Genomic DNA, 26816 nt, shown 5'->3' with positions numbered 1-26816 from the left:
CTTCAGCTAGAGTGGCTCCCTTTTATCTCTTTTACTGTATACTGGTATTGCTTAGAAAGACTTGGGAGGAAATAGTTACTGCTTTTTAAAATTTTGACAATCATTACCAGATTAGATGGAGTCCAAGTTCCTTACCTGGGCTTCCCAGACCTTCCAGCCTTTCTTTTCAGCCTCCTTTCTTCCCTCTGTGCTCCAGCCACTTGGAACTACCTACGTATGGTTCTCTCCTGTGTTGTGTACTTTCTTACCTTTGCTCTGGTTCTCTCCCCTTTATAATAACGTGTTATTATATTAATGTAGTATTTTCTTTCTCACCAAGTCTAGTAATGAGACCCAATTCTATATTACTGTTGTTGACCAGTATCCTGAGTTCCTCCTGTGGCTTTTTCCAAAATTATGTAGCACCCAGTTCAGATCAATATTGGTAAGCTGTTAAGAGTATGTAAGAATAGGGACTTCATCTGTATTTTTTCCCTCTGCATTTTATTAAGCACTACTTTATTTTTCAAGGTTATTTTTTGTGTACCGTACCCAGAAGTTCAGTTGACTATAAGCAGTAACCCAAAGAAGTTTAATTGCAAATGCAGAATAATTTTCTTACATTGCCTCTTAAATTTCCTTTGACCCTGTTCTTTCCTTTGTGCCCTGTGTCAGAGCCGGGAGACTAGACTAGACGGTTGTATTTTTTACAGCAGAGATGAATGTATGTGGCATGGCTTAGTCATAGAGGGGGAAATTCGTCTGCAAATAATTATGTAATTTCTGTGATGTGGAAATGACTCAAATCAATTTGTCCTAGACTTAGAAAAGATAAAGCTTATGTGAAAGGACACTGGTGTCTTTGCTAGTACAGGCTGTTACCTATTTTTAATAGCGTTCCTAGGATATGGCAAAACCTGACCTATATACTATAAGCTAGCAAGGCAGTTTTGACCTATTTTTAATTATTAGAGTATTCTTTCTATTAGGTATCAGGATGTCCATTCAGTTGTATTACTTATGACCAAACTGAGATTTGACTTACTGTTCTATTTTGTTTTGTCTTTTCCTTTACAAATCAGTGGCTAAAGTAGTTTCTGTATACTGACTGGTAAACTGCAGATTCTCTGAGGGGAAGGAAGTACAGACATTGGTATTTGCCTTGGTTCTTTTGGTAGCACTGATCTGTAAATGGCGGTTAATTATGTATGTGTGTGATTAATGGTTTCTTTTTATGGAGATTGACAGATTCAGAAAGTAGTATTAGTGTCACCAGTGGATGTATTAAACTGTCCTTCCAAACCTGTGTATCCTCGCCAAAGAGCTGGGGATCTTTGAGCAGCGGGCTGCTCGGTGTCAGCTGCTGAGATGTGGGGATATAGCAGACAGCCCTCAGAGACCAAAGACTGGGTATTACATTTGTTTCTAATAATATCTGGAATTGGCTCAGCTGCTTTGGGTGAAGTAAGGGGACAGAGACTGTGCTTAATATTGGCACGTTGTAGTTCACACAAACTCCATTATTTGCCAGAGGCTAAAACTCTGTTATGTCTTCACCACTACAATTATAACATCTCTGTAGCTGAGTTAGAAGATAGGATGAACATTCTTATACAAAAGCATTTTTATTGTTTTGGGGTCTAAGTGCTAATTGTTTAGGGGAGGGGGTCTTTCTAAAAAGCACCAGTGTGCTGTAGCAGATGTTGATAACTAATTTGTGATCATTTTGCATAGGTCATGGCATGGTAGTGGCTAGAGATCTTATGGGCCAGGGGAAAGAGTTTAAAAATATTTTAAAATATTTAGGGCAGGAAGATAGATAAAGCTTTTTCTCTTTTTATTGAGAGCCTTGTATTCTTTTCATCTGTTTCCACCCCTTTCCCTCTGCCTGATTGTTTTCTGGGTTTTAGCTCCTTATTTTCTTATGCTCGCAAAAATAATTATCCACTTAATTGCATGGACTACTCTGGCTTATTTTTACTTTCACTATAACTACAGTGGCACATACCCCTTTGTATCTGGGGAATACATACACATTCTCTGGCTGTTATGATAATTCATCATGACACATTAATTCATATTAATTTTAGTTCATTAATTTGACAAATATTCCAGCCAGTTTTGTGTTTTGGTTCTTTGTTACTTTTAGAACACCTCAACAGTTTGAACACTTTTTATAAAATGTAGTTTGTTTGCACAAACACTGATGGTAGTTACCCCTTTCTCCCAGGAAGGCATGTTCACATTCATGGATGCTCCAGAGTTGTGCGAATTTTAATAAATAGAAGTAGGAGACGTGAAGTTCCATTAACCGTGACTCCTCTACCCCCCCAAATCAGGACAAGGAAGAATTGTTTGGCAGCTGTGCAGAGGAGTCAAACAGTAGTGTATGATATGGTCCAGGATTTGTCCCCTTGGCCTTAGGGGCTCCAAATCTCATTGGTTGGCACACTGAGAGGGGAACTTTAAATTGCGCGGAGGGTCATGGTCTAGTTTATTGTTTATTATTTACAGGCAAATTTACAGGAGGAACCAACCAAATTAGTATTTAGAAGATCGATCAGTGAGCACAGAAATCAGAGGCAGCGGTCGGATGCCTGGATGCTCTGCCAGGGCTGCATCCAGCCTCAGGGTACAGGGGTCTCACTGTTGGAAGACTGTGTTCACGGACCCAGGGACCTTCTTCTCCTAACAGTGCTGGAGACACTATCAGTGTTGGCTTTTGTACTTTCCCCCAAGACCTGTATTCTCAGCATCTAACGTAATACCGATATGTTTAGCTTCTCAAAGTGCCAATTGAGGCATTTGGCAGGCACCTCATTGTTGCACCGTGCCCTTCTGTTGGTGCAGAAATGGTGGCGATAGAAGTAAGGCTGGATGTCAGTCAGTTAAGAGAGAGCTTCCCCGGTCCTATTGTGTGAGGACACACAGCAGCCGTATTTGTGTGGCACACTGGCTAAGGGGACCAGTAGCTCTTTCTATTAGTTGGAGGCTCTAAGTTAGAGTCTCATCCTGGAGGACTGTGAGCCGCTAGGCTTTCTTTATGTTTAGTTAACGGGCCATCAGGATTTTTGAGCAGGGGATTAACATGCCCAGAATGGAATTTAAGGTTAGTCTGGCAGCAGAGTATAAAAAAAGGATCAGAGAAAGTAGAATCCTAAAACTTGGGTTAGTTGAGGTGAAATGATACGGTTAACTAGGGTAATAAAAGTAAATAGTAAGGAGACTGAGATACATCAAAATACTGTGACAGGTAAAATCAACAGGGCTTGACAGCAGCTAGAATGGGAAATGGAGGGTAAAAAGCCAGAGGTGGTGCTGATGAGCCTGGATTGCTAGGAGGTAGGAGGATGGCGGATAACTAGTAGAAATAAGAACCGTAAGTATAGAAACAGGTTTGGAAATAAATTTCTCTTTAGGGCATATTGAGATCTAATAGGTATTCATATTTCAGAGTGTATAAGGAAACTCAGTTCTGTCACTCTTCAGAGAAGATGACAGTATGGAATGGGTGATAGGGGTTGCATTACCTCTGTGAGTTTACCGCAGTTCATAATATGGCCTTTAGCCTTGCAGACTCAAACACACGAGCAGGGGAGAGCCATCTTTCAGGGATTGATCTGCAGCAATCAAGCTCATGTGACTCTTGGATAAAACTAAAAACAGCAAGGGATCACTAGCACAAGTTTGAAATAGTTGTATTGACATGACCAGTACATTCTCATTCAAGAGGCAGATAGACTGACATAGAAATCGAGTCATAATCAGGAAGTTGCCTGGTAAACGTGGCATTGTAAGGAGACGCAAGGCTGCTCCGATGTTTAATGGCCGTCATCTCCGTGGTAGGGCATGGATTTGTCAGTGGATGGATTATGATTCACACACCTCTAGATTATATTTTGCACCCTTTTCCTTCAGTGCCTGTCTCTCTTCTGTTTCCATGCCTCTCACTGTTCTTTCTGACTTGTTTTTATTTTTAAAGTATATTTACTTTACATACTGTCAGATTATAATCAAGTCTTGCATTGTTATTTGCCGTATGAACATATATATACACACACACATATCAAGATAAGGTAAAGTTTATTTCTTCAGTGGTTTATAGTTAAAAGATACGTGTTCCCAAAGTATATTGTGCTTATTTGTCTGAGAAGTTTTCCAAACAGAGTCTCGATTTGGAGGAAATTACATCTGGGGGCTTGGGTGATAATATGGGAGACCAGGGAAGTAAGGCCAAAGAAGCATTAGGGTGACACCCAGGTTTCAAACTAGGGCAACTGAGTGCTTTTGCTGAGATTGAAACTTGAGTAGGGGAGGAGAATCAACGGTAGATGTGTTAGGAAGGCAAATTTAATGTTTTTTCTTTTTTTTACATGAATAAAGTTTGAAGTCCCAATGGCCCAGCTAGGAGCACCTCGGTCTGGTGCTTCAGAGAAAGATTTGTGTGGCAGTGCATGGTGATTGAGGTTTATATACCAAGCAGTATTCTGAGTAATTTGTATTAACTCAAGCTTCACAACAAATAGGGATTATCATTAACTCTTTTACAGATGAATAAACTGAGGTACAGAGCTGTAAAAGTAAATTGTCCAACTAGGTAAGGATCAGATTTTTGAGTTATTAGCGTGTAGATGCTGATTAAATTTGTGCCAATGAAATCTCAAATGAACCCGAGTCTTGTCAGTTATCTTAAAATGGATAGTGAGCTATTGAAATATTTGAGAGTCTTGATTATTGTAATGAAACATTTTTCTCCTGGTAACAGATTATCATAGGTGTCAGATTTTAGAAAGTGTAGTCTTACAGGCAGACACTTGTTTGAAGAAAAAACATAACTGTCCTTAAAATTTTTAGCTAATCTTCTAAGAGAGTGTTGGGAAACACGTGTCCTTTGAAAGCCAGCTCAATCCTTTGCAGGTAACTAATGCGAAAGAACTTGAAATAATGCTGTCCTCTGCAGACAAGTACCACATGTATTGTTATTCAGCATCTTGTAATGATTCTGTATTGTTAGTTTGTAGAGAGTGGAAACTTAACAGATGATGACCAGGAGTTTTCAGTTACTCGCTATTTTAGTTGCCATAATTATTATAATTGGTGATTTCTCTTTTATTCCATTACTTTTTCCTTCCCACTCAAAAAGGTTCTTTCAGTAGAGATCTGAGTGGGAACCTCTGTCATTGTCTGGAAATGTCTTTATTTTGCACCTGCTTTCATATGGTACTTTTAATTCATTGTGGAATTCTAGCTGACGGTTGTTTTTCTCAGCACTTGGAAGATACTTGTTTTCTGATGAAAGATCAACTGTCAATCATATTGTTGTTTCTTCCTTATAGGTAATGTGTCATTTCTCTGGTTGCTTTTAAGTATTTTCTTGTCTTTGGCATTCTGCAGTTTTACCACGATGGTCTAGGTATGAATTTATTTTTATTTTATCCTGCTTGGGATTTAGCGTGTTTGCCCACTCTGAAGATTTCCACCTTTATGCTTTTGCTGAGTCTCAGCCATTATCTCTGAATCACATCGCTTCCTCATTCTTTCTGTTCTTTCCTCTGGAATTCCTGTTACGTATGACCTTAGACCACATATCTTGGGCATCTCTTTCTATTTGCATCTTTTTTGTTATCCACATTTTTTCCCATCTTGTTAATTCTTTGTTCCGGGATCTGAGTAGTTTCTTCAAATATGCCTTCTGTTTTACTTTTTTTTTCTCTCTCCCTTTTTTAAAAATTATAAAGCCCCTTTCCCCTCTTCCCATACCTCTAAGCTGCCTTTTCTTAATTTATTGTATCCTGTTCTTTCCCCTGGTTTCTGCTGCTTTTTCTTTTTTAATCTCTTTGGTTACTTTAATCAAGAAATAACCAAAATTTCAGACTTATATAAAAAAATAAAGAGAATGTTCTGATAACCCTCCATATGTACCCATTACCCAGCGTTAGTGTCTATGATTTGTCTTGTTTATATTCCTACCGTTCACAAACATGTCATTGTGTAGAAGCCAGTCCTGGGCATCATCTGTTTAATTCATAAATGTTAAAAAATATGTATATGTTTAAAAGATTCGTTAATCATTTTTGGCAGACTTACTTTACATTTTATTACACACTTTTCATTTTTTAAGTCCTGGAGTCTTAACCATCCTATTTGTTTGCTGGTCCCTCATTATGGTGGACCTGTCCCTTGAGTAGTTTCATTATTTTTAATAATGTGGATGTAGCTTATTTCCTATGGAACTTGTGTGTGCCTTGGATTATGGAAGTGTCTTTACGCAGTGATTTTGATGATTCGTTTCTGCTGGGCACACTAAGTGCACACATTTTGAACTTGTGATTTTACACATGATGTATGAAATAAAAATTTGAATAGCACCTACACAAAACATGGGTTTGGGTTTTAGTTTTTCATGGGGACTACACCCTCCCCTCCTGAACATCTCCCCCTCCCCCCAAAAAAGAGGAGCACAGTAAATCGCTTTCTAATTACTTCACAGCCTGATTGACAGTTTCTCCAGGGTCCCTGCTTCCTTCACACCACTGTCATTGTGTTGTGAACTTTCACTTTGTGCTCTTTGTTTTGTCTTTGTTTCTAGCACCTGAATATCTTTCTTCCTTTGGTGCTCTGCTATATTTTGTCTGCTATTTTATTTATTTTTAAATAAGCATTTTGATTATTTTTAGAAGAAGGGAAAGTTCTCAGTCTTACTGTGTTACCAGAAGTCATGTTTCTGCCCATCTATTTTAAGGTGATGAGTCACAGATTTCTTAAGTATTCCATACTAAGAGTGAGGGCCGTGTGTGTGTGTGAGTGTGTTTTAATCTGGTACACTGCTGTTCAGGTAACGTTCAAAATGTGTTACCATTTCATGTGGTCAGGTAGACAATGGACTAAATTACACATTCAGACTTGTATTTCAATTCCAGGTCTTCTGTTCATGTATTTATTTGTTCTGGAGTCGAATAGTCACATTAACTTATTCTCATATTGGTCAGAAATGGTGGGAATATTTCTGATTTACTATAATAGAAAAATATTTAAAAAGGCAGTTTTATTGCCAGACAGAATTTTTAAATATAAAGAGTTCCAATAAGTTGGTAAGGAAAAAAACTCAGAGGAAATGGCAAAGGATAACCACACAATGTTCATAGAGTAGTGCACACATGCCTAAATGAGGCTCAGCTTCATTTAATTTGTAATTTATGAAATTGGAAAATTGAAACTAAAACAATAGTAAGATCTTTTTAACTTAATAGATTGGAAAAGGTAAAAAAAGTCTGATACTCAGGAGGATGTTGAGAAATGAGAATACTCATACACTGCCAGTGGGGATGTAAGTTGAAATTGCCTTCAGGGAGGACAGTTTAACAGTTTATCCTACAGATCAAATGTACATTTGGTACAATGTTGGAAATATCAAAAGATTTGAAGCAATGTAAATGCTCCTCAGAGGAGACTACTCAAATGATGACGGGACTCCCGTACAGTGGAACACTGTCGATGACATGATGGAATGAGGCAGTTCTATGGAGAGCGATCCCAGAGGGCGTATTACGTGGGAAGAGCAAGGTGTTGAACAGTGTCGTGTGCCAGCACGGAAGGGAACGTGCATGGGTTTTTGAGGTGTCAGGTATCTGGAGGAAAGGACAAGGCACTGGTCATGGTGGTTCCCTTGTAGGGGGAAGAACTAGATTCGATAAGGACCCAGGGAAGGAAGAGAAGCTTTAGTCTTCACTTTGGATTTTAGGTGATGTACGAGTGTTGCCTGTGACTTTCATGGAAAGCAGTCTCACTGTGTGTGAAGAGAAGATACCGGTAAGGGAGGAGGAACCCTGTCGTGTCGAATGTGGATCAAAGGTGCCAGTATGAGCTAGGGATTTTTCTCAAAAAAACTTCACTGAAGGAGTGAGACATGAGGTAACAGAATGGGGAGACTTTTATTTATCTTTAGAAATTTTTGAGTGGCAGATAACTATTTCATGCTATTGCTTTGATGAAGAGTGAAAAATTAGAAAAATGCTTCAGGAAAAGCCCTATGTCATTTTTAGGTTGTATGAGTGGCTGTCACGTCCATTTCAGCATGTTGCCACCCGTGGCTGATGTTCATGTGATAAATGAGTCGCATCGTGAGATAGGCACAGTGCTAACCACTTGACGTGCCACCTGCAGAATTGTGTGCATGAGAAATACTAAGGAAGTACTTTTATCTAGCAGTTATCTGCCTAACAGGTTGCCCTTTTGATTCAGTACCTAGAATTAGCACAGATTATTAAAAATGAGAATATTTTGATCATTTTATAGAAGAGGAAATTAAGGAGCTTGCTTTGGACAGAGACTCTAGAACCCAGTTATCAGTTCAGCACTTACTATTCTTAGATGTTCAAATATAATTTATGGTGAATATTGTGAAATTTGGTGCCTTTTAAAAATGTATACTTGGTGACTTCTGGAGTTTTTTCTTTTTCTTTTGAAAGATGACCATCTTCAGAGACTTTCCATCTGCTTGTGCACTTGTGCCTTTTCCCATGCCATAGGCCCTCTGTCTTGGGATTCCTTCCTCTCCCGTGCCGTCTGCTTATTTTTAAAATCCTATTTTACCCTTTAAAGACACAGGTCACTTGATACCTTTTAAGAAAAACTCTTCCAATTCCTTAACAAAATAGGTATGTCCTCATTTGTGCTCCCAAAGGACTTTCGTATGTACTTTTGGACCCACCCAGTGTTTCCGAACGGGTTTGGGGAGCGCAGCGCTGACAGTGAGTGGATGGACGTTGATGATGCCGGCCATCCCTTAGTAAGTGGACAGTCCTGTTTAATGGATTCTCCAGCTGCTCGTTTATTTACGTAGAAAACGTAATACATTTATCTGAGGCCAAAACCTCATTTTGTTTTACATTTAAACAGTTTTATATTTTTCATGGTAATGCATACAAAATTAACCCTAAATACAACTACATGTAAAACTCAAGGGAAGATCGTACTTTGTTCTATTTTTAACCTGATGAGGCTGCTCGTGGCAGTTGAATAGATCATGAAGTCTGAGGCTGTATTCCCAGGTTCTTGGCACTCATGCTCATTCTCAGAGGCAAACATCTGACTATCCTGTGTTTTACACTGTAGACATGTGGACATTCACATGCTGAAGTACATACTGTTTCATTACAAATTACTTTTGTTTCTCTCATACCCTAATTAGGACATTGATTTATAGTTTTACATGTGTGTAGACATATTAGTACCTACTGATTTTATTTTAGGTTAGTTAAGGAGTCATAAAATAGTTATAAAAAGGGGTTATTATCTTAAACAATATTTGAGTAGGGGGAGAGCAAAGGTTTAAAGAAGTAAAAGCTCTAAAATTTCAATATTGTTACTAAAGTTACTTTGATTTTTTTTGGAGGGGGGACATTCATGAGGTTAATATCTACAAATGGTTGTCTGAGTTAATACCTACTCATCTGACACACAGGTGACTTTTTGTTAAAAAAAAAAAACGTTCAAAGAAAGAACTGCTTCTAATAATGTGGCATCACCATTAGTGTTGTCTTAAAGGGACCTGTATAATAACTTACATCCTTTCCTCTGAGTTTGCTCGTACTCGAGTTTTTTTGGTCTAGAACATTCTCGGTTATTAGTCCATCTTATCATTTTGGGCAGTAAGTACACTGACTTCTTCACATCTCTCTCAGGTTCTCAGAAGGGAATGCACTCCTTGTTTCTTCCCCTCAGGCTGGAGGGAGCCCCGTCTTAGCTCACCAAGCCTCCTGGGGTTATAAAACCTGCTGGTTAAAGAGTCGAAAAGAGGATCTGCTGTTTAATTGACAAGAATAATACACGGGAGAAATCAGTGGGGGAACTTTTAACTATGTAAATGTTAAAACTGATTCCCTTCCTCTCCTGACTCTTTACCGATGACCTTATTTGGAAAGAGTTCTTATTCAAGGAGTTATTTGTTATTTTGGTTTTTCTCTCTGATCTATATTGAGTTTGTTATAGTTTTTTTTTTTTTTAACAGAAATTGTACACCAAAGCTAATACCTTGAGTGTTCATAGCCTGTAATATTAATAATAAATAACTAGTATTGATAATACCTGATACAGCCATGATCATTTCAGTAAGACATGAAGCAGAATCCACTGTCTTTTAATTGGACTAAAAGATACATCTTTACTATTGGTAGAATATGGAAAGACACAATTATTTTGTACCTGTTGTTTCCTTCACAGAGAGCTAGTGGCATCTGACAAAGAACCATGCTACCTGGCTGAAACTCCAGGATGGAAGTAATGCACAAGTCACTTTATAAAAGCCAACACTGTAAATCGTACGTAATGGCTATATACAAACTAGTAATCAAAGTTAATAATTTTAGAAAGTTTACAGTTAGCTTATAAGTGGCTGTGTGATTACTAACACAGTAGCTGCTCAGCAGCCTTCCGATCCTTGGAAGGCCACTGTGCCGGGGAAGGTGACAGGCCTTGGGAGCACATCCCCATCTGGCTCACATTTTTCCCCTCACCCCAAGACCTCATTCTAGTCAGACTTTTCTCGGCCTTTGCTACCACACTCTACCGTGTTTAATCACAGAGGACTGGGTCTTAAAAGTACTAAGTAGCTTTTTTTGTGACTAAAAAAAGGTCCTCAACAGAGCTGGCACCTTTTTGGAAATTCTCTGTGGGATCTCATCTTAGCTGACTGACTCGAGGGAGAACAGGCAAAGTGAGAGGCACTTTATTTGACATTATAGTTCCGTAATATGGGTACAAGAAAAGATGGTGGTTTCCACAGTGTAAATAGTGTGTTTCCATTATTTGACTACTTCTCAGCATTAATTTTCCACTATTGTTTAATTTTTTTAAGATAGCAATGACTGTGAGTCAGTCGAGATTTAGAACAAGTGAACTTTTTGTGGCTGTCTCACTGTATTTTAAAATGGTATTAAGAGGGAAAAGTTAAAGCAGTGTGATTTTCTTAGAAACAATTTCTCTGGTTTACTTTAATAAATAACTATTAAAATTGTATCTTTATATTGGACAGAAGAAATTATTGTCTGATCCTTCGATTATCCACTTAGGAGTATGGTGGTATGGAAGTAGCATTTGTTTTCACAGTCGCCTTTAGTGTCTGGGTGACCCCTCTGTGACGTCTGTGGCTGCATTGGTGGCACAGCGACTTTACAGATTTAGCCACGATTTTGATACTTGCCACTTTAATGTATAAACCTAAGAAGTTTTAGAAATTATGTTATTGTAATATTAAATTTAACTTCCCCTGAGCTTTGGACCCTTTCAGGATATACTTTTTTAACGTAAATATTTTCTTTAAAAATGAAATTTAAGGATTTAAAATGCTTTTCTGTTTATTTCCTTTAAAATAACTTATGGGTGTAATCATTGTATTTCGTTTAGGCCATTTTAAATCAGATAAACTACAGGAGAGTTCTTGAGTTAGAACTATATTTTCTAACTTCTTATCTGTAAACAACCTTCTTTTACTTCTTTAATAATAGATTTATGTGAATTTGGAACAATCTTACTGAGTTATTCTCCAAACTTCCCAATTTTGTATCATAGTTGGCATTTTTGTTTAATAATAACTGGTAATATCTGTGGCTACTTTTCCAAAATCCAAACGTGATCATATCTGTTATTTAAAATTTTTCACTAGTTTCATTTTGCCTAGGTCAGTGCTTCCCAAACTTATACCTCAGCAGAAGAGTGGACCACCTCACCTGGCTGGCTAATCGCGTCATTAATGTCTACGAGCACTTAACATGCGTTGACACTATTCTGTGCTTTTACCTCTATTTATTATTTTTACTAGTATCTTAAATTTTCTATGAGAATTTTGTTCATCTTTGTAATATTTTTAAATTCAAAAAGATTTTTAAATTATTTAACATCAAGTAAAATTGATAGTCTAAAGATACTTCTCATATTTGTCTTTTGTGACTTTTTATAATTCTAGGCACACCTCATAAAATACCTCAGTTTGAGAAACATGAGTTCGTTGGATCAAGTGTACATTTCTGTGTATGAAATGTGGCCTGAAAGACATACTTAAACACTAGCCCAGTTTTTCAAAATAATTATATTCAGTAGAAATGACTGTCAAATTGCTGTGTAAGTTCCTAGCCTGCTTGCTCTTGGCGCCGGTGCTCACCCTGGTTCTGGACCCTGGTTCTGGACGGGCACCGGTCCGCGAAGGACACTGCAGCCATGCTCTGGGCCCTGCCGCCTGACTCGTCCTGTGATTAGACTGTTCTTCGTACTGGGTGTCCTAATCGCTTTGTTTGCTCTCCCTGAAACGGCCTCACGCCCCCGGTTTCTAAGGGCTGCATTCCTCCTGTTTCTTCTTGACAAGTCAAATGTCCCTTCCCCAGGGAATCCTGTCTCACAGCAGCCATCTCCAGCAGGGCCAGATACCCCTCTGTGCTTCCAGCCCCTTATTCACATGTCTCTAATGCCTGGCGTGTAGGTAATGGTTTCGTAACCTCTTTCCTTATTAACTGTGAGCTCTTGGAGGGCAAGAACCTAATCTCATGTCAGATACAGTGCCTGGCAGCTAGCAAGTGTCAGGAAATGCTTGCTGAATGAATGGGTGCGTGAACAGGCAAGCTCTTTCTAATTAGTGTTTGGTGTAATCCAGCTTTACCTTTAAAAACTGACTTGCTCTGAGCCAACGCATTCAACCAGTGGCAGCCACCTGACGCATGCTTCAAGTCTAGGGTGGTGTGGTGTAGAGTTACTGTGATAGTGAATGATTCTACTACATATCATTGTGAGTTACTGATTGTAATAGCCTCTCATTAGTGTCTAATGTTTTATCTTATTATTTTCAGGAATTGTTGGATAAGTATTTAATAGCCAATGCAACTAATCCAGAGAGTAAGGTCTTCTATCTGAAAATGAAGGGGGATTACTTCCGGTACCTTGCGGAAGTTGCATGTGGTGATGATCGAAAACGTAAGTATATTTGGTTTACAGTAAAGCTAAAATGTGAAACAGAAAGGGAGGATGAATGGACACTAGACCAGTAGTTTCTACGTAGTCTCCAAGCCCTTTGTAACTTTAAAAAACATTTTGGAATCTGTGTATAAAGAAAATTAATAATATTACCTTGTGTTCTCAATTAATAACATTACCTGTGTTCTCAAAAATAGTCATGAATTTACATTATGTGCCCTTTAAAAAAATTAAATTCATCTTATAAATTTTCCAATTATACTTTGATAAGATATTATTAACAATAATTGGCTTCATCTTTTATGCTTTATAATTTGGTTTACCATATTTTTAGCCCCAGAGTTCTTTGCATATGTGTTGATCGACTTTCAGGTCATATGACCTTTATAGTGTCATTATACCTTGAAACTTAAGATCACTGGAGGAAACTCCATATAGAAAATAGAAACAGGATGTTGCACGTTTTCTATTTAACATTAATTTTTTAACTACTCCCTACTTTGAAGGATTGCAACATTGACAACTAATGGTGTGTATCCAATTTTCTGAGAAGCGAAGTGAGAGTATTATTGCTGGTATATAATTTGTCATGAAAAATGTAGACACAGGAAAAAGAGTGACTAAATTGCCTAACTTGATAGTTAAAAAATCAAAGGAAATTTTTCAGCAGTGAACTTCGTCTCCTGGAGTCTTGTTAGCTCATTATAACATAGATCCTATTAAATTTTGTGTATGTACCTATTACCAAATTTATCAAGCCTATTCTAGGTAGAAATACCACTTAACTCCTTATCTTTTTCAAATAAGTCTTATTTTGTTCTTCATTTTACCCCATCCAAAAAGAGTGTGTACCCCCCCCCCCCCAAGATAGTTACTGTGGTCTCCTACCCTCCACAGAGTTACTAACTGAAAGTGAGACAATTTTAACATCCAAATGTCAGAGTAATGGAAAATATAAAGAGAAAATCGTTATACCCTACTGTAACAAAATCTATATACTGAACTTTCTGTGTTATTGATGTATAATTTCTAATGTCTTAAAAGTAAGCAAAATTGAAGGTGACGGTACATTGAAATATTAGCAAGTCAGAGGGATGTATTTGGGAAATTGGGACATAGCCCCACCATTAATCTGATTCCACTCTTTCTGGCCTACTGGCATTTCCTAGTCCTGTGTGTAGACTACTGCAGTGGTCTGGGATGTGTGGGATAGTCTTTATCTACGGCCTAGGAGCCGAGACATTTTACTCCTGCTCATTGTGGCGCTTCTGTAGGTTGCCAGACAGCAGAGCTCCTCAGCATGTAGGGCTGGACCAGCTGTTTCAGAGGAAGGAAGATGCACACATTCGGGCCACAAGGGGATAATTTATTTTCTGTTAGGTCAGTGTTCCCATAATAATGGGCCATTGGCCTTATTCAGAAAATCCACCCTTTCAAAATATGTTTCTAACTAGATTAGTGGTGGTACTACTGGCTCAGCTTTCTCTGTTTTTTAGGAAGGTGACATTTCTATCAGGCTAGTAATCAAACTCTGGTCAGAGTAGATTTTGTACTGTATGTTGGCACTTTTATATTGCCTTTCACATAATACATCTTGATACTAAAGATAAGTATCATTTCTACAGATAAGTCACAATAATAGAGGTTTTGGTGGCAGTCATCTTTGTAAACTGTTTTCATTATTTTGGGAAAGAGTATTACAGCCAATTTCCTCTCAGCTTTTTTGAGAAATTATTGGCATATACCAGTCAATTTATTTTTAATGCTATATTTCCATGAAAGAAAACACAATGCAATATATATATGACACACTGTTGAATTGTACACTTGAAACTTAATGGATTTTGTTGATCAATGTCACCCCCAATAATTTTTAATTAAAAATAAATAAATTTTAAAAAACAAACTGTTTGAGCCCTAGCGGTAGAAAAATCTGATGTACTATCTTGTTTCTTTTTTATTAAACTGATTATAAGCCAGCGGCATTATACACTACTTTTTAATACCCACTACCCGATAATATTTTTAGTTTGCTTCTACGGTTTTAAAAGAAGGCTACGAGAAAAATCTGGTTCTACCAAGAGCTAGTAGGATCATATGTTAAAGCCATTGATATGCTATATACTGGATGGATATTTTCAGTGACTTGGTTTTTTTTTTTTTTCGTTTTCACAGAAACGATAGATAATTCCCAAGGAGCTTACCAAGAGGCTTTTGATATAAGCAAGAAAGAGATGCAGCCCACACACCCAATTCGTCTGGGGCTGGCTCTTAACTTTTCTGTATTTTACTATGAGATCCTTAATAACCCAGAGCTTGCCTGCACACTGGCTAAAACGGTAAGATGCGTGTGTGTCCAGAAATCCCTCTTTAGCTAAGGTTATTTGAGTTAACAAGTATGTTAGTGTCTAGGTATTTTACTTGGCTAGCCAGGGATGATTTCTACTGTATTTATTTGGATATCTCCTTTTTCTTACCATCATGACCACCTGCTACTACCCCTCTCGATACCTTGCTCTCTCCCAGCTGTGGTTATAAGCAGTAATGTTTGTCTAAAGAGCATAATGGTCTGAGTAATCAAAGAAAAAGAAATGTAAAGGATTAGAAAGTCATGCCTGCCAGGTATGGTCAGTAGCATAGCTGCATTCCTCAAAGTGTTTCAAAAAGGGAGACTACTGGAGGGGATTTTGCAAATTAGTGCTAGTTCTTATTGGTAAGAAATATATTGGGGATAGCTACGGAGCTGTGTGTCCTGTGAGAGAACTAGGAAACGCTTGTTTACTGGTTAAGTATGTATAGCTGTATAAGTTTCAAGTCATCCTCATAAGTTCTTAAACTGAGAATCTGAGGAAATGATCCACTGAGTTTTGTTTTTAATTGATAATAGAACGTAAAGTGGATGGTCATCTCTTTTGTAAAAATGCTTTGTAATCATAGGCTAACCTCTTCGTGTCAATGCAAATATCGTTTACCTTAAATGTTAACATTTACCAGGCTTTCGATGAGGCTATTGCAGAACTTGATACACTGAATGAAGACTCTTACAAAGACAGCACCCTCATCATGCAGTTGCTTAGAGACAACCTAACAGTGAGTGGTTCATTCTTTTATTTATTTTTCAGGAACAAAAGTACTTATATTTTGTTTTGGGCTCCCTATCTCTTGGGGCAGTTATATAACAGCTACACTTTCTTTAAGAAGATGTACATGTAGCTACATAAGTAAAAGTAGTAAGTGCTTGTAAGTATTTTATATAGGATACCTATTTTGTAGGCAGGTTTTCTGGTTGTTGAATAGTCACTTTATCAGACCTGAGAAGTCACTGATGGTAGGAACTCAAAATCAACTTAAGATCACTGACTATTTCATCAGATGAAGATGGATATTAATAAATTACGTGAATGTGGAGAATTTGTGTAGCTTCAATATTTTCTTCCTTTGGTGGGTATATTAGCTATAGCAAGTTAGGGGCTATGTAGATACTGAACTTTCTAAAATCATGTAAAATGCCTTATTCTAATTTTTATTTGTACATAGTCTGCAGGCATTTGATAAGGATTAAACCTGTACCTCAATTTATTCCACCTCTGCTTCTGGGCCAAAACCTGTTTTGCTTTTTTGTCTTTTTAATTTGTTTTTTCTTTTATTCTTCTCCCTACTTCTTATATAGGAAGATAATGAAAGAAAAAGTATGGATTAAAAATATGGGTTGAGCTTTACTTAGCTTCTTTTATAGGTTTAAGTAAATTTGGTGAGTCAAAATCACAGAAAATGTGAAGGAAGGAAATATACCTTTTAATATAAATGTAGTTTTTCTGGCCCCTTCATTTGGTGTTTTAATTCTTTGTTACGATTTTTTTTTTTTTTTAAATCTTAGCACCGTATCTATTTGATTTTGTTGAACAGAGAAATTAAGAAGATACTTCCTTCCCAACCTGTTGGGAAATTCCTGTTGTTTTAACAGGGTAACAATAGAATGATCAACAGAAATAACTTTTATAGAAGAAAAGCAAACTGAGCTATTAGATCTCTCGTTAAGTATCTATGGTGCTATCTGTATTTTAACTGGTTTGGTTTTGTTTTCTCTCATATGGAGACAGTTCTTCAAGGATATTTGTTTTGTTTGTTTTTATTTATCTTAGTATCTTAATAATTTAAAGGTTATATAAAATTCCATCTTTTCAGAAATTCAGAGTCTTAGTGTTGGTTTAATAGAAATCCATTTTGTGAGCTATTGATATAGTTAATATTGACTACTGCCTCTTCACTTTATTGTTCCACCCTAAAATTAGGTCCTTAGAGATCAGTTTTGGTAGTTTTCATTTTCTGCCTGTCTCGCGAACCCTTGTGGTACATCTTCACGTGCACGTGTGTGCTGCATCCCGCTCAGTAGCATCACCCACTCCTGTCTAGCTCTGCAGCAGCACAGAGTCAGCTGCTGCTTCTATGATCATTCTTCAGAGACACTCGAAAACAGTTATTATGACCATGGTTCCCCCCTTAAATTTTTTTTTGCCATCTGAATCTTAAATTATATTTCAGTAGTACTTTCATGGACAGCTTTGGGCTGCTGGGAGTGGAGAGAGTAATAAATCCTAATGATGTTACCTTGCTGTTTCCCCCCCCCCCCCCCTGAAATTATAGAACTTACAAAGAGTGAGCCTTAAAAATGTGCTCAAATAGTCTGTCTGTCATGTGTGTCACTTTGTAAATGAATGCATAGTGAGTAGTCTGCAGCGGTACACTTTGGGAAAGAGTTGATGGTATTTGGGATGTTGAGAAATATAACTTCCAGTCTTAGTCATAATCTCTATTGTGTGAATAATTTACTGCTCTCAGAATTACAGTTTGATATAACAGTAGCACTTGATACGAGTGTCTAATAACAGTACGATTTTTTCCCCCTAGTTATGGACATCAGACAGTGCAGGAGAAGAATGTGACGCGGCAGAAGGGGCAGAAAACTAACTGCACACAGGGTGTCGTCCTTCTTCCCTCAAGAAACCTTTTTACACATCTCTATTCCTTATTCCATTTGGATTTCCTATAGCAAAGAAACCCATTCATGTGTATGGAATCAACTGTTTATAGTCTTTTCACACTGCAGCTTTGGGAAAACTCCATTCCTTGATTTGTGTTTGTCTTGGCCTTTCTGGTGTGCAGTTACTGCTGTAGAAAAGTATTAATAGCTTCATTTCATATAAACATAAGTAACTTCCAAACACTTATGTAGAGGACTAAAAACGTATCTGGTATTTAAGTAATCTGAACCAGTTCTGCAAGTGACTGTGTTTTGTATTACTGTGAAGATATGAAAATGTAGTTAATTACACTTTAAAGAGTGTTCTGCATAATTTCTTAATTTCTACATTCCCTCCCTTACTCTTCTTTTGGGGGTTTCCTTTCAGTAAAAAACTTTTCCATGTTCTTAATGTATTCCTTTTTTGGTAGGAATTCAGAAGTATTAGGTCGAATGGAAAAGCATTTGACATTTCTGGGCTGGGGGTCGCAAATTAAAATGCCTCCTGTTTCACATACGATGGGGGTCCTGTGTATCTGTGACAACAGGGAGTTTCCTTATTCACCCTTCATTTGCTGCTGTTTCAGTTGACAACTTCCCTTCCCAATAAAAATTCACTTACACCTCCCGCCTTTGTAGTTCTGGTATTCACTTTACTATGTAATAGAAGTAGCATGTTGCTGCCAGAGTACAAGCATTGCTTTTGGCAAATTAAGGTGCATGTCATTTCTTAATACACTAGAAAGGGGAAATAAATTAAGTACACAAGTCCAAGTCTAAAATTTTAGTACTTTTCCATGCAGATTTGTGCACATGTGAGAGGGTGTCCAGTTTGTCTAGTGATTGTTATTTAGAGAGTTGGACCACTATTGTGTGTTGCTAATCATTGACTGTAGTCCCAAAAAAGCCTTGTGAAAATGTTATGCCCTATGTAACAGCAGAGTAACATAAAATAAAATTACATTTTATAAACCATTTACTATGGCTTTGTAACAATTGCATACTCATATTTTAAGGGACAGGTGAATTTACTACTTTCTGAAGTTTATTGATACTTCCCTTTTATGTAAAATGTAGTGATACCCATATTTCTGCATTGTAATACACTTGTTTAGGGATGTCTGGAAATGTATAAAATTGGCCTACGTTTCTTAGAGTTAGTGTTTTATTCACAGATCAGTTTTGTGGGCCATTTCTTCCTCAGATGTAAATGATACCTAGTTAAGTGTTATATGGAATAAAGTGGACATTTTAAAACTAGAAAAGTTAATTATGTGATTGTGAATGCTTTGGGTGGTATTAAAATTAAGTTTTAGCAGATATTCAAACAATGTCAAACTACAAGAATACCTCGTTTAGTTTTCAAAAATTCTCTTTATAAACATTCAGTTGTATCATTAGTGAGTTCCAAATAATTTTAGTGTTATATTATCACAATGGCTGTTTAACGTTCCTGTCTTAAGTATTATATTAGCCTGAGAATTTAAAGTCAAAGTTATCCTTGTAAGATCGAAAGATTATCCTTTATCTCCTAAAGTGTGACTATGAAACAAGGTTTTATTTGCTTTTTATTTGTTGTCCTGAGGGAAAATGAAAGAGAATTGAATGGAACTTGGGAAAATATTCATTTAAATAAGATTATTAGGATTTTGGTCCACCAAAATCTAATAGTAAAACTACTTTTTTAAAATAAAACTTTCAGTAAATGTGGAAAGAACATTGTGAATCAGGAAAAATGATCACATAACAAAGTGGTTAAGTACTGAATCAAGTAATCACTGTGAGTTATCAAAGTAACTTTTTTCTTTTGCTTAAACAATAGAAATTTATTACAGTTCTAGGAGCAGGAAGTGTGAGATCAGGGTGCCAGCATGGTCAGGTTCTAGTGAGGACTCTTCCTGGCTCTCAGATGACCCACCTTCATGATGTGTCTTGCGAGCCCAAACCAGTTTCTTAAAGAGCAGATTATTCTTAGCATTTAGTCACAAATTTAACATCTCCTTGTTTTAGGAGAAATCAGCAGCTTTACAAGGGGGCCCAGCATGTTGTATTCTCCTGACCCTCTGCATTTGGGCTTGCTTGCACTAGACGTACAGGATGTTTATGGGACACTGCCAAGAGCTCAGTAGAAGAGAAGGTACCTTTCCTCAGGGGAGAAGGGTAAGTAAGGATGGCGGTGGAGGGAGCTTTAAAGCCACGTTAAAGCTTTCTCTTTCAATTTTTAAATTATTTTTGAGATCAGAATTTTTAACTATGATACCCATTTTATAGTTAGAACTTATTTGGAAGTTTTTCCTTTAAAATGTCATTTAGGTTTTAATAATTTAAAATAATTGGTGGTGGTTACCTTCTAACACTATCTAAAATAGAAGCATTGGGATTTCCACACTAACATGCAGTGCCTTCAGTTATGATTTGTCGATCTTAGATTGAGAAAGATTTTTTTTCTTTGGACAGGATTGGTAGCTTACACTCATGTCTATAACTTTAATATTTATCAGTAAAGACTTAATTTTTTTGTTAATTATGAAAACACTAAGAAGATCATTTAAAGATGTAAAAACCCTAATTGAAGAGTAAAGTAATTCAAGAAGGTCAGAATTTTAGTCATTTATCTTTGCATGGACTGCTGTTTAAGGAGTCGAGCCATTCAAAAATATTTGAGGCCTATATAGGCATAATATTACCATAATATGAGCATGATTTTGTTCTGACTAGTTGTCATCCGATATATATTAAAACTCAAGGTTATTATAATTTAGGAGACTTCCACTTTAAACTGATGAAGGCAGTGATGTTGTTTTATTCTGCCATATCCCTGTCAGTCTTTCCTTGTATAAATTGTATTTGATCAGCTTTGCAAAAGGAGAGTTGCCACGTATGTATATCGTGTATATTACTTTTGAATTTTGAGGCCGTTACGATTAAGGATCACTATAAACCACCTGCCACCAACCTTTTCGATCCATTCAGTAGGCGCTTAAGGAACCTGTGGGACCTGAGGTTGTGGAGATCATGGTTATGAAATCCAATTTGGGGTAGACTTGCCATTCACTGTTTAACAACGTTTCACTTACAGGTGGCCCCGCCTTCAGAGCCAATGCCTTAGAGGGAGTAAGTAATAAATACCCAGGATGAAAAGCCAGAGACTTCCGCCACATCTTCACTTTAAAATTAAAATTGAGCACATCCAGAAGTGGTCTAGGCTTTTCATTGCAATTACGGGAACCAAGATTGAGTGCATTCTGGTGCCCGGTCATGTGCTACACACATTCATATTTAATCCTCTTAACTGCCCTGCCAAGTAAATTCCCTTTGACCCACAGGACATTTGATCAGAAAGAAGAAAAAAGGAAATTATTTGTCCAAAGTTATATGTGTGTAACAGGCCTAGAGTTTTAACCCGGGTGGCATGCAAAGTTCATTTCTGTGCCACTCTTCCTGCCGTGGGGGTTTCAGCTTGCTTACTGTGGCAAATAAATAGGATGATTTATCTTTTTTTTCCCCTGTCATTTGGAAGCTTGAGTGTTTTATTTTCCTCTTCCTTGACTTCCCCCTTAATCTATTCTGCCCTCGGAGGAAAACCTCAAAAGCAGCTCCAGGAATATTAGGACCTGTTGGACCTAACTCATGGTTATGGCAACAAGTCTGAAGAGGTCACATGACTGGCAGGATCGCAGGAACTAGCTAACGTTTGGCTTGAAACTGGGCAGGAAAACCAGACTCAACTCTCAGTAATTCTCTACTGGACAAATTAAAGATAATTTTTAATGAAAATTATTTCTTGCCATTCAGATGATGACAGCTTTGATTTATACTTCTCTAATAACTTTTTTTTTTTTAAGATGTGAGCCTTCTGATAATCTCTAGAAAGGAAGGAATAAGCATTACCAAGCATTTGTCAAATTTATGGTTCAAATATGTCCTTCATTCTGTGTTCTTCATACTGAAGTCCCCTATAATCAATGTTAATTGTACACAGAGCTTCATCAGAGTAGAGAGGCCTGCGGCCAGGGTTCAGTTCAGGCTTCCCATGGATGCTTGACTTCCCACGTCCTGTTTTAAAGCGTCTTCAGAAATACAACTCAGTTCATAAAGTTGTTGAAGTCGGTTTTTCTCCTGGATGAGAAAACTGAGGCATGGAAGCTCATGACATGTCCCTAGGACTGGGTCTCATAGGGAAGACTCAATGGCTAAGGGGTACCAGGAAGTGCAGTGCACGTGAGTTCACAGTCGGTACTCGTGGCAACTGGGCTGCATTGCCCTTTTTGGGAGATTAAAGCAGTAACAGTAGATCAGTGCTTTTGTTTAAAACTCCGTGTTGTGACCAGTTAGTGGATAGTGGGAACTCAATGGGTCACAGCCAGTTATTATTCTTTTTTAGTGAAATAGAATGGAAAATACGTGCATGTCAATAAGAATGGTATTGTGCAAAACCTACATTTATGGGAACAGTGGGTTGTGATGTTCGAAAGCCATTTTTTCTAGATAGTCTTAAAGGTCTCTTTGCAGTCCATGGCCTAGACTGTGGCTAAGTTGTTCATATTTTATAATTGTGGATAATATCAATTTGTAATGGTGACACTATTGGGTCTCTTTCACTTATAGCATTGTGAGAATGGCGATACTTTCTACTTTGGAATGTGCTGAACAATGAGTCCCTTAATGCCATTTAGGAAAAAAAAGAGGAGACTCCCTCTTTTGAGAAGACACTCTTAGTCTACATTGCTCAAAGGATTATATAAAGATTAATTCTTTTATCTTTGTGCAACATATCACAGCCTTGGTGTAAGACTACTAAGGAAGTACTTGAACCCTGCAAGCATGGCAGAGTTAGGATTTACTCAACTGGCAAAGAGGCTTACTGGGCTTTTGTGGAATGCTTTCATGGGATAAAAATTACTAAGGGGGTTTGAAACCAAGTTGAGCCTCAAATAAGAATGGGTTTGAGATACAGCTCTTTCAGGAATAGTGGCTTCTCTCTCAAATACTTAATCTAAAGGGTTGTTCACAATAATTTAAAGATTTAGGAATTTCTTTGCTAATTCAGACGAAGTGATCCAGCCCCGTTTGAAAGGCCAGCCAGCCTACAGCGAGTTAGCTTAGTTCTCTTTCACTTGGGCGTGTGCTTTGCTCTTGTCCAACATACAGGCCACTGAGGATAACTGCTTGTCACCTAGGCTGCCGTGTTGTGATTAATGGTAGGAATTATCATTTTTCTCTGACAGCCTACAGTTGTCTCCTAGATGAAATTGTTGAACAGTAGAACTGCTTTGTTTAAGGGGCAACCGAAATTTAGCGTGCATCCTGCCTTTCTGCTACAGAGATACTGTGGCATCAAACCCATGGAATGAGGCTCAGGTTAACCGCAGTTTTGAGGACATGTGGATGTGTATACTGGAAGTTGGCATTTATTAAACATCCCTGTCACTCACTCATCTTGCAGCCTCCACTCTATACCAACTGGCCTGGACAACTCGGGCCCCTGAGGAGACCAGATGCTTGTTTCTCGTTTTCTGCTGCGGTGACCAGGTCTCCACTCACCTGGAATTCGTGCTGAGCGCTCTTTCTTCGTTCTGGACCTGTGGGTCTTTAGACGAGGCCCAGTGTTTCAGCCATTCTTCCTGAAATGTGCTCTTTCGGCTGTTCTGGAACTTGGTTAGAACCTTGGAGGAGTCACGGGAAAGATTTCCGAAGACCGTTGTGTCCTCAGACTGGTGGCATCACCACTGCTTTGAGCGAGGAGAATAAATAGGACAAGGTTATTAACTCTTCTGAGCTAGACTTGCCTATTCCCGTAACTGCAAACCTGAGTGCTGGTGTGACCTCGTAAAAAGAGTAGCAGCCTGGGAGGCGAAGTCCGGGCTTACGTGTTCACTTGTTCAACATCCGGAGCCTGCTGTGCACCAAGACCGTAGGTCCTGGCTGTTAGAGCTTGTAACTTCACCACTTACAATTCTGGGCCTCATCTCTCTCAGCCTCTTTTCTTGAAAGTAGGCACCCATCCAGCTTATGAGCTACTGTCTGAAAGTACTTCCGAGTGCACAGGGTGGTGGAATGTATGTACTCAGGTGGGAAAGGGGGAGCAGGACAGCCTAATTTCAGAACTGGAAAGTTCGAAGCAAGTGAAACCGGTCTCGTGGATAAGAAAATCAAGCACACTTTCAGCAGACCTATTGCCCTAGATTTTCAAGGACAGGCACAAAAATCGACAGTGTAACTGGGGAATGCAAAGTTTAAAAAAATATATTAAGCAGTGGTTTTGCTTCTAATTAGCATTCTCTGATGGAATAGAAAGGGGAAGGTCGTTCTGTTGAAATAAGTGAAGAAAAATCAGACTTAGAGAACAAGTGGCAAGAAGAAACTGCTATTTCTCAAGAGTTAACCGTTTAGTAAGTGACCGATGGTGCCTCCAGGCCGTAATTATCAAACTTCAGGCATGCTTCAGAATCACCTGGAGGGTTTGCTAAAACACAGAGTTTCTGATTTGTAGGTTTGAGATAAGCCTGATGGGTAATGTGCATTTGTAACAAATTCCCAGCTGCTGCTGCTGCTGCTGCTGCTCGTGCTGGCCACGGCTTGGTACTTAGAGAATCACTGTGTTAAGGAAGTGTGAAGAATTAAGCCAGAGTGAAAACCAGGTGCGTTTCTCAGCAGGGGAGTAAAATGGATTCTGGGGTTGAGCAGCATACTGTTAGGGTTTATATCCACCTGAAGCTAGAGAATGAGAGGGTCTGACGAGCATTGAAAATTCCTTGGGTTGTATATACAGCAAAAGGGCACAGGAGGCTCTCGTTAACTGCCTCGGCCCCTCTCGGTTATTGCCCATTTTAACAGTTTTGTATTAAAGTAAGAAAATACAGTTCTAATCCTAACCACACAGATTTCATGGTTTGACAAACATCCATAAGGTCTTAGGTAAGGGAATCCGGCTGCGTTCAGTATGAATGCAGGATCAGTCGATGGGAGATGGGCCTAATGCCTGACACAGGAAGCCAGGGATATAGCTCGATAACGGGCAGGAGGCCCAGAAACCGTGGTAAAACACGTGCGCTGAGTAATAGCTCCATGGGTCACATGGGTCAAGCTAGTGGCCCAACAGCTTCCGGGTGCAAGGCCGAGCACTTCAGTTCCTCTGTTCCTATTCACCAGCCCCTCCAGTTCCTACATTACTGATTTAAGGCAAAAATAAAATACAAAGGAGACTTCTCTCAAAAGATACAGTAGAGGAAATAATACATAAGCCTTTAGTATTGCATTGTGTTGCTTTTAAAGTTTAGAGCTGTAGAAAAAGGGTCAGAAAGTTGTTTCAGACCAAACCACAAGTGTTTCTTGTCAAGTATGAGAGATTCTGAAGTTATCTCTGCAAGTCTTGCGTAAGTTTCTGATAGGTCAAATAATGAACAGAATAGAAAAGTACTATTCAGGTTTTCGTTGCCCTCCTAGTATTTCCAGACCTGCATTTGGCACCAATAAAAGAGCTGGCCTCACCTCTCAAAAGGCCTAGTGTGGGGAGATGTACATAATGAACACATGAAACACCAAATATGCCAAACAGTGTTACATGTAGCAGCTCAAAAAATGAATGAATGAATGAATTCCATCAGTGAATTAAACGCGGTGCATTGACATGTCTGAGTTTAGGAAGCGAGGGAGAGTGCAGCCTGCAGAAGTGTGGAAAAGATGGTCCACTGAGAAAATCACCGAACGTCCTGTGAACTCCAGGACGCCTCGGGACTCTGCAGAGATGGTTCAGGAGCGCTTCAGACCCAATAGCTCTGCTCTGAGCTGTTTTATGCAGTAAATTTCTGCAAAAGTTTACTGTTGGAGGTAGAGAGCTATACCTAAAAACAACTCCCAAAAGGCTTGAAAACACTGAACTAGATGACAGTGTGAGGGGCGGGGATAACTTTCCTTCAACCCTTCTAAGTTCTGGCTGGACTAATAATATAACGTGATGGATTAACAGGAGAAGGTAACCAAATTTATTACCTATTTTTAACGGGGTTTCCCTGAGAATGCGGGACCCAGGACAAATCAAGCAGTTAACGTTTACATGCCATTCTGTACTGAGGAGAGGGAGGCAGGGGTCTGGGATTTCAAAAGGAAAGCAGGCGACTGAGGCAGATGTGAAGGAGCAGATTTGTAAACAAATTCTTGCCAGGCCACCCAGAAACAATCAGGGAGTAAACAATCGTGGAGTCTCACGGACTGCTAGGTTTTTCCATGTCTGCTGCACTTACTTTATATTGCTGAGGTGAAAGCTCCTTTAAGCAGGTTTTCATATCAAATCCTTTAGGCAGGTAAGGGGGAAGGTCAAAGTTTCCTTCTGAGTCTTGTTTCCTGTAAATAACCAGCTTGAAATAATCAACATCCCAAAAGACATTTTGGGAGGTGGTAAACTCTTCTCCCCCTCAACAACCGCTTTCCCTTGCATATTTAAAATTCACCCCTCTGTCATTAACTTGAGTTCTTAATGGATGTCTGCTTTGAAATTATTTCCAGAACAAGGCAGAATGTAAATAAATCAGTACCTAACTAGGTAGTCACAGCAATGAAATCGTGAGGGCTGTCCATGGTCCCAAGAATAAGCCAGTGCTCTCATTTTGTGCGGACTTACTTGTCTGATCAGTACTGCGTCAGAGTAAGCCGATCCATAAATGGTTCCGTGCCCCCAGGCAACTGTGTTAGGTTCTGGCTCTTCAGTGTGACCAGTCCCCCAGAAGCAAAGCACAGAACTGCACAGTCACCACGCAGGTCGGAATCCTGGGACTCCCACACAGAGAGAGGCGCCCCACACAGGCAGGTCTCCCGGTTTTCATGCATAATCTAACAACACAAAAATGAGGGTGCTTTT

The 26816-nt window shown here is 38.6% G+C and overlaps 1 protein-coding gene across 1 annotated transcript in view; it reads left to right on the top strand.

Moving 5' to 3' along the window:
- YWHAQ (tyrosine 3-monooxygenase/tryptophan 5-monooxygenase activation protein theta) overlaps positions 1-18934 on the top strand; it is a 29355-nt gene extending 10421 nt beyond the window's left edge. Inside the window, exons 3-6 of the mRNA XM_016121154.2 lie at positions 12816-12939; positions 15115-15278; positions 15934-16029; positions 17848-18934. Of these exons, the coding sequence (XP_015976640.1) occupies positions 12816-12939; positions 15115-15278; positions 15934-16029; positions 17848-17907 (444 nt within the window). The 3' untranslated portion in view covers positions 17908-18934. The remainder of the gene's footprint in view (positions 1-12815; positions 12940-15114; positions 15279-15933; positions 16030-17847) is intronic.
- The last annotated feature ends 7882 nt before the right edge of the window (positions 18935-26816 follow it).

This window comes from Rousettus aegyptiacus, unplaced genomic scaffold (assembly GCF_014176215.1).
Source record: "Rousettus aegyptiacus isolate mRouAeg1 unplaced genomic scaffold, mRouAeg1.p scaffold_m13_p_7, whole genome shotgun sequence".
Taxonomy (NCBI): Eukaryota; Metazoa; Chordata; class Mammalia; order Chiroptera; family Pteropodidae; genus Rousettus; species Rousettus aegyptiacus.
Note: the sequence above shows the minus strand (reverse complement) of the source record. Positions and strands in the feature narration are given on the sequence as shown.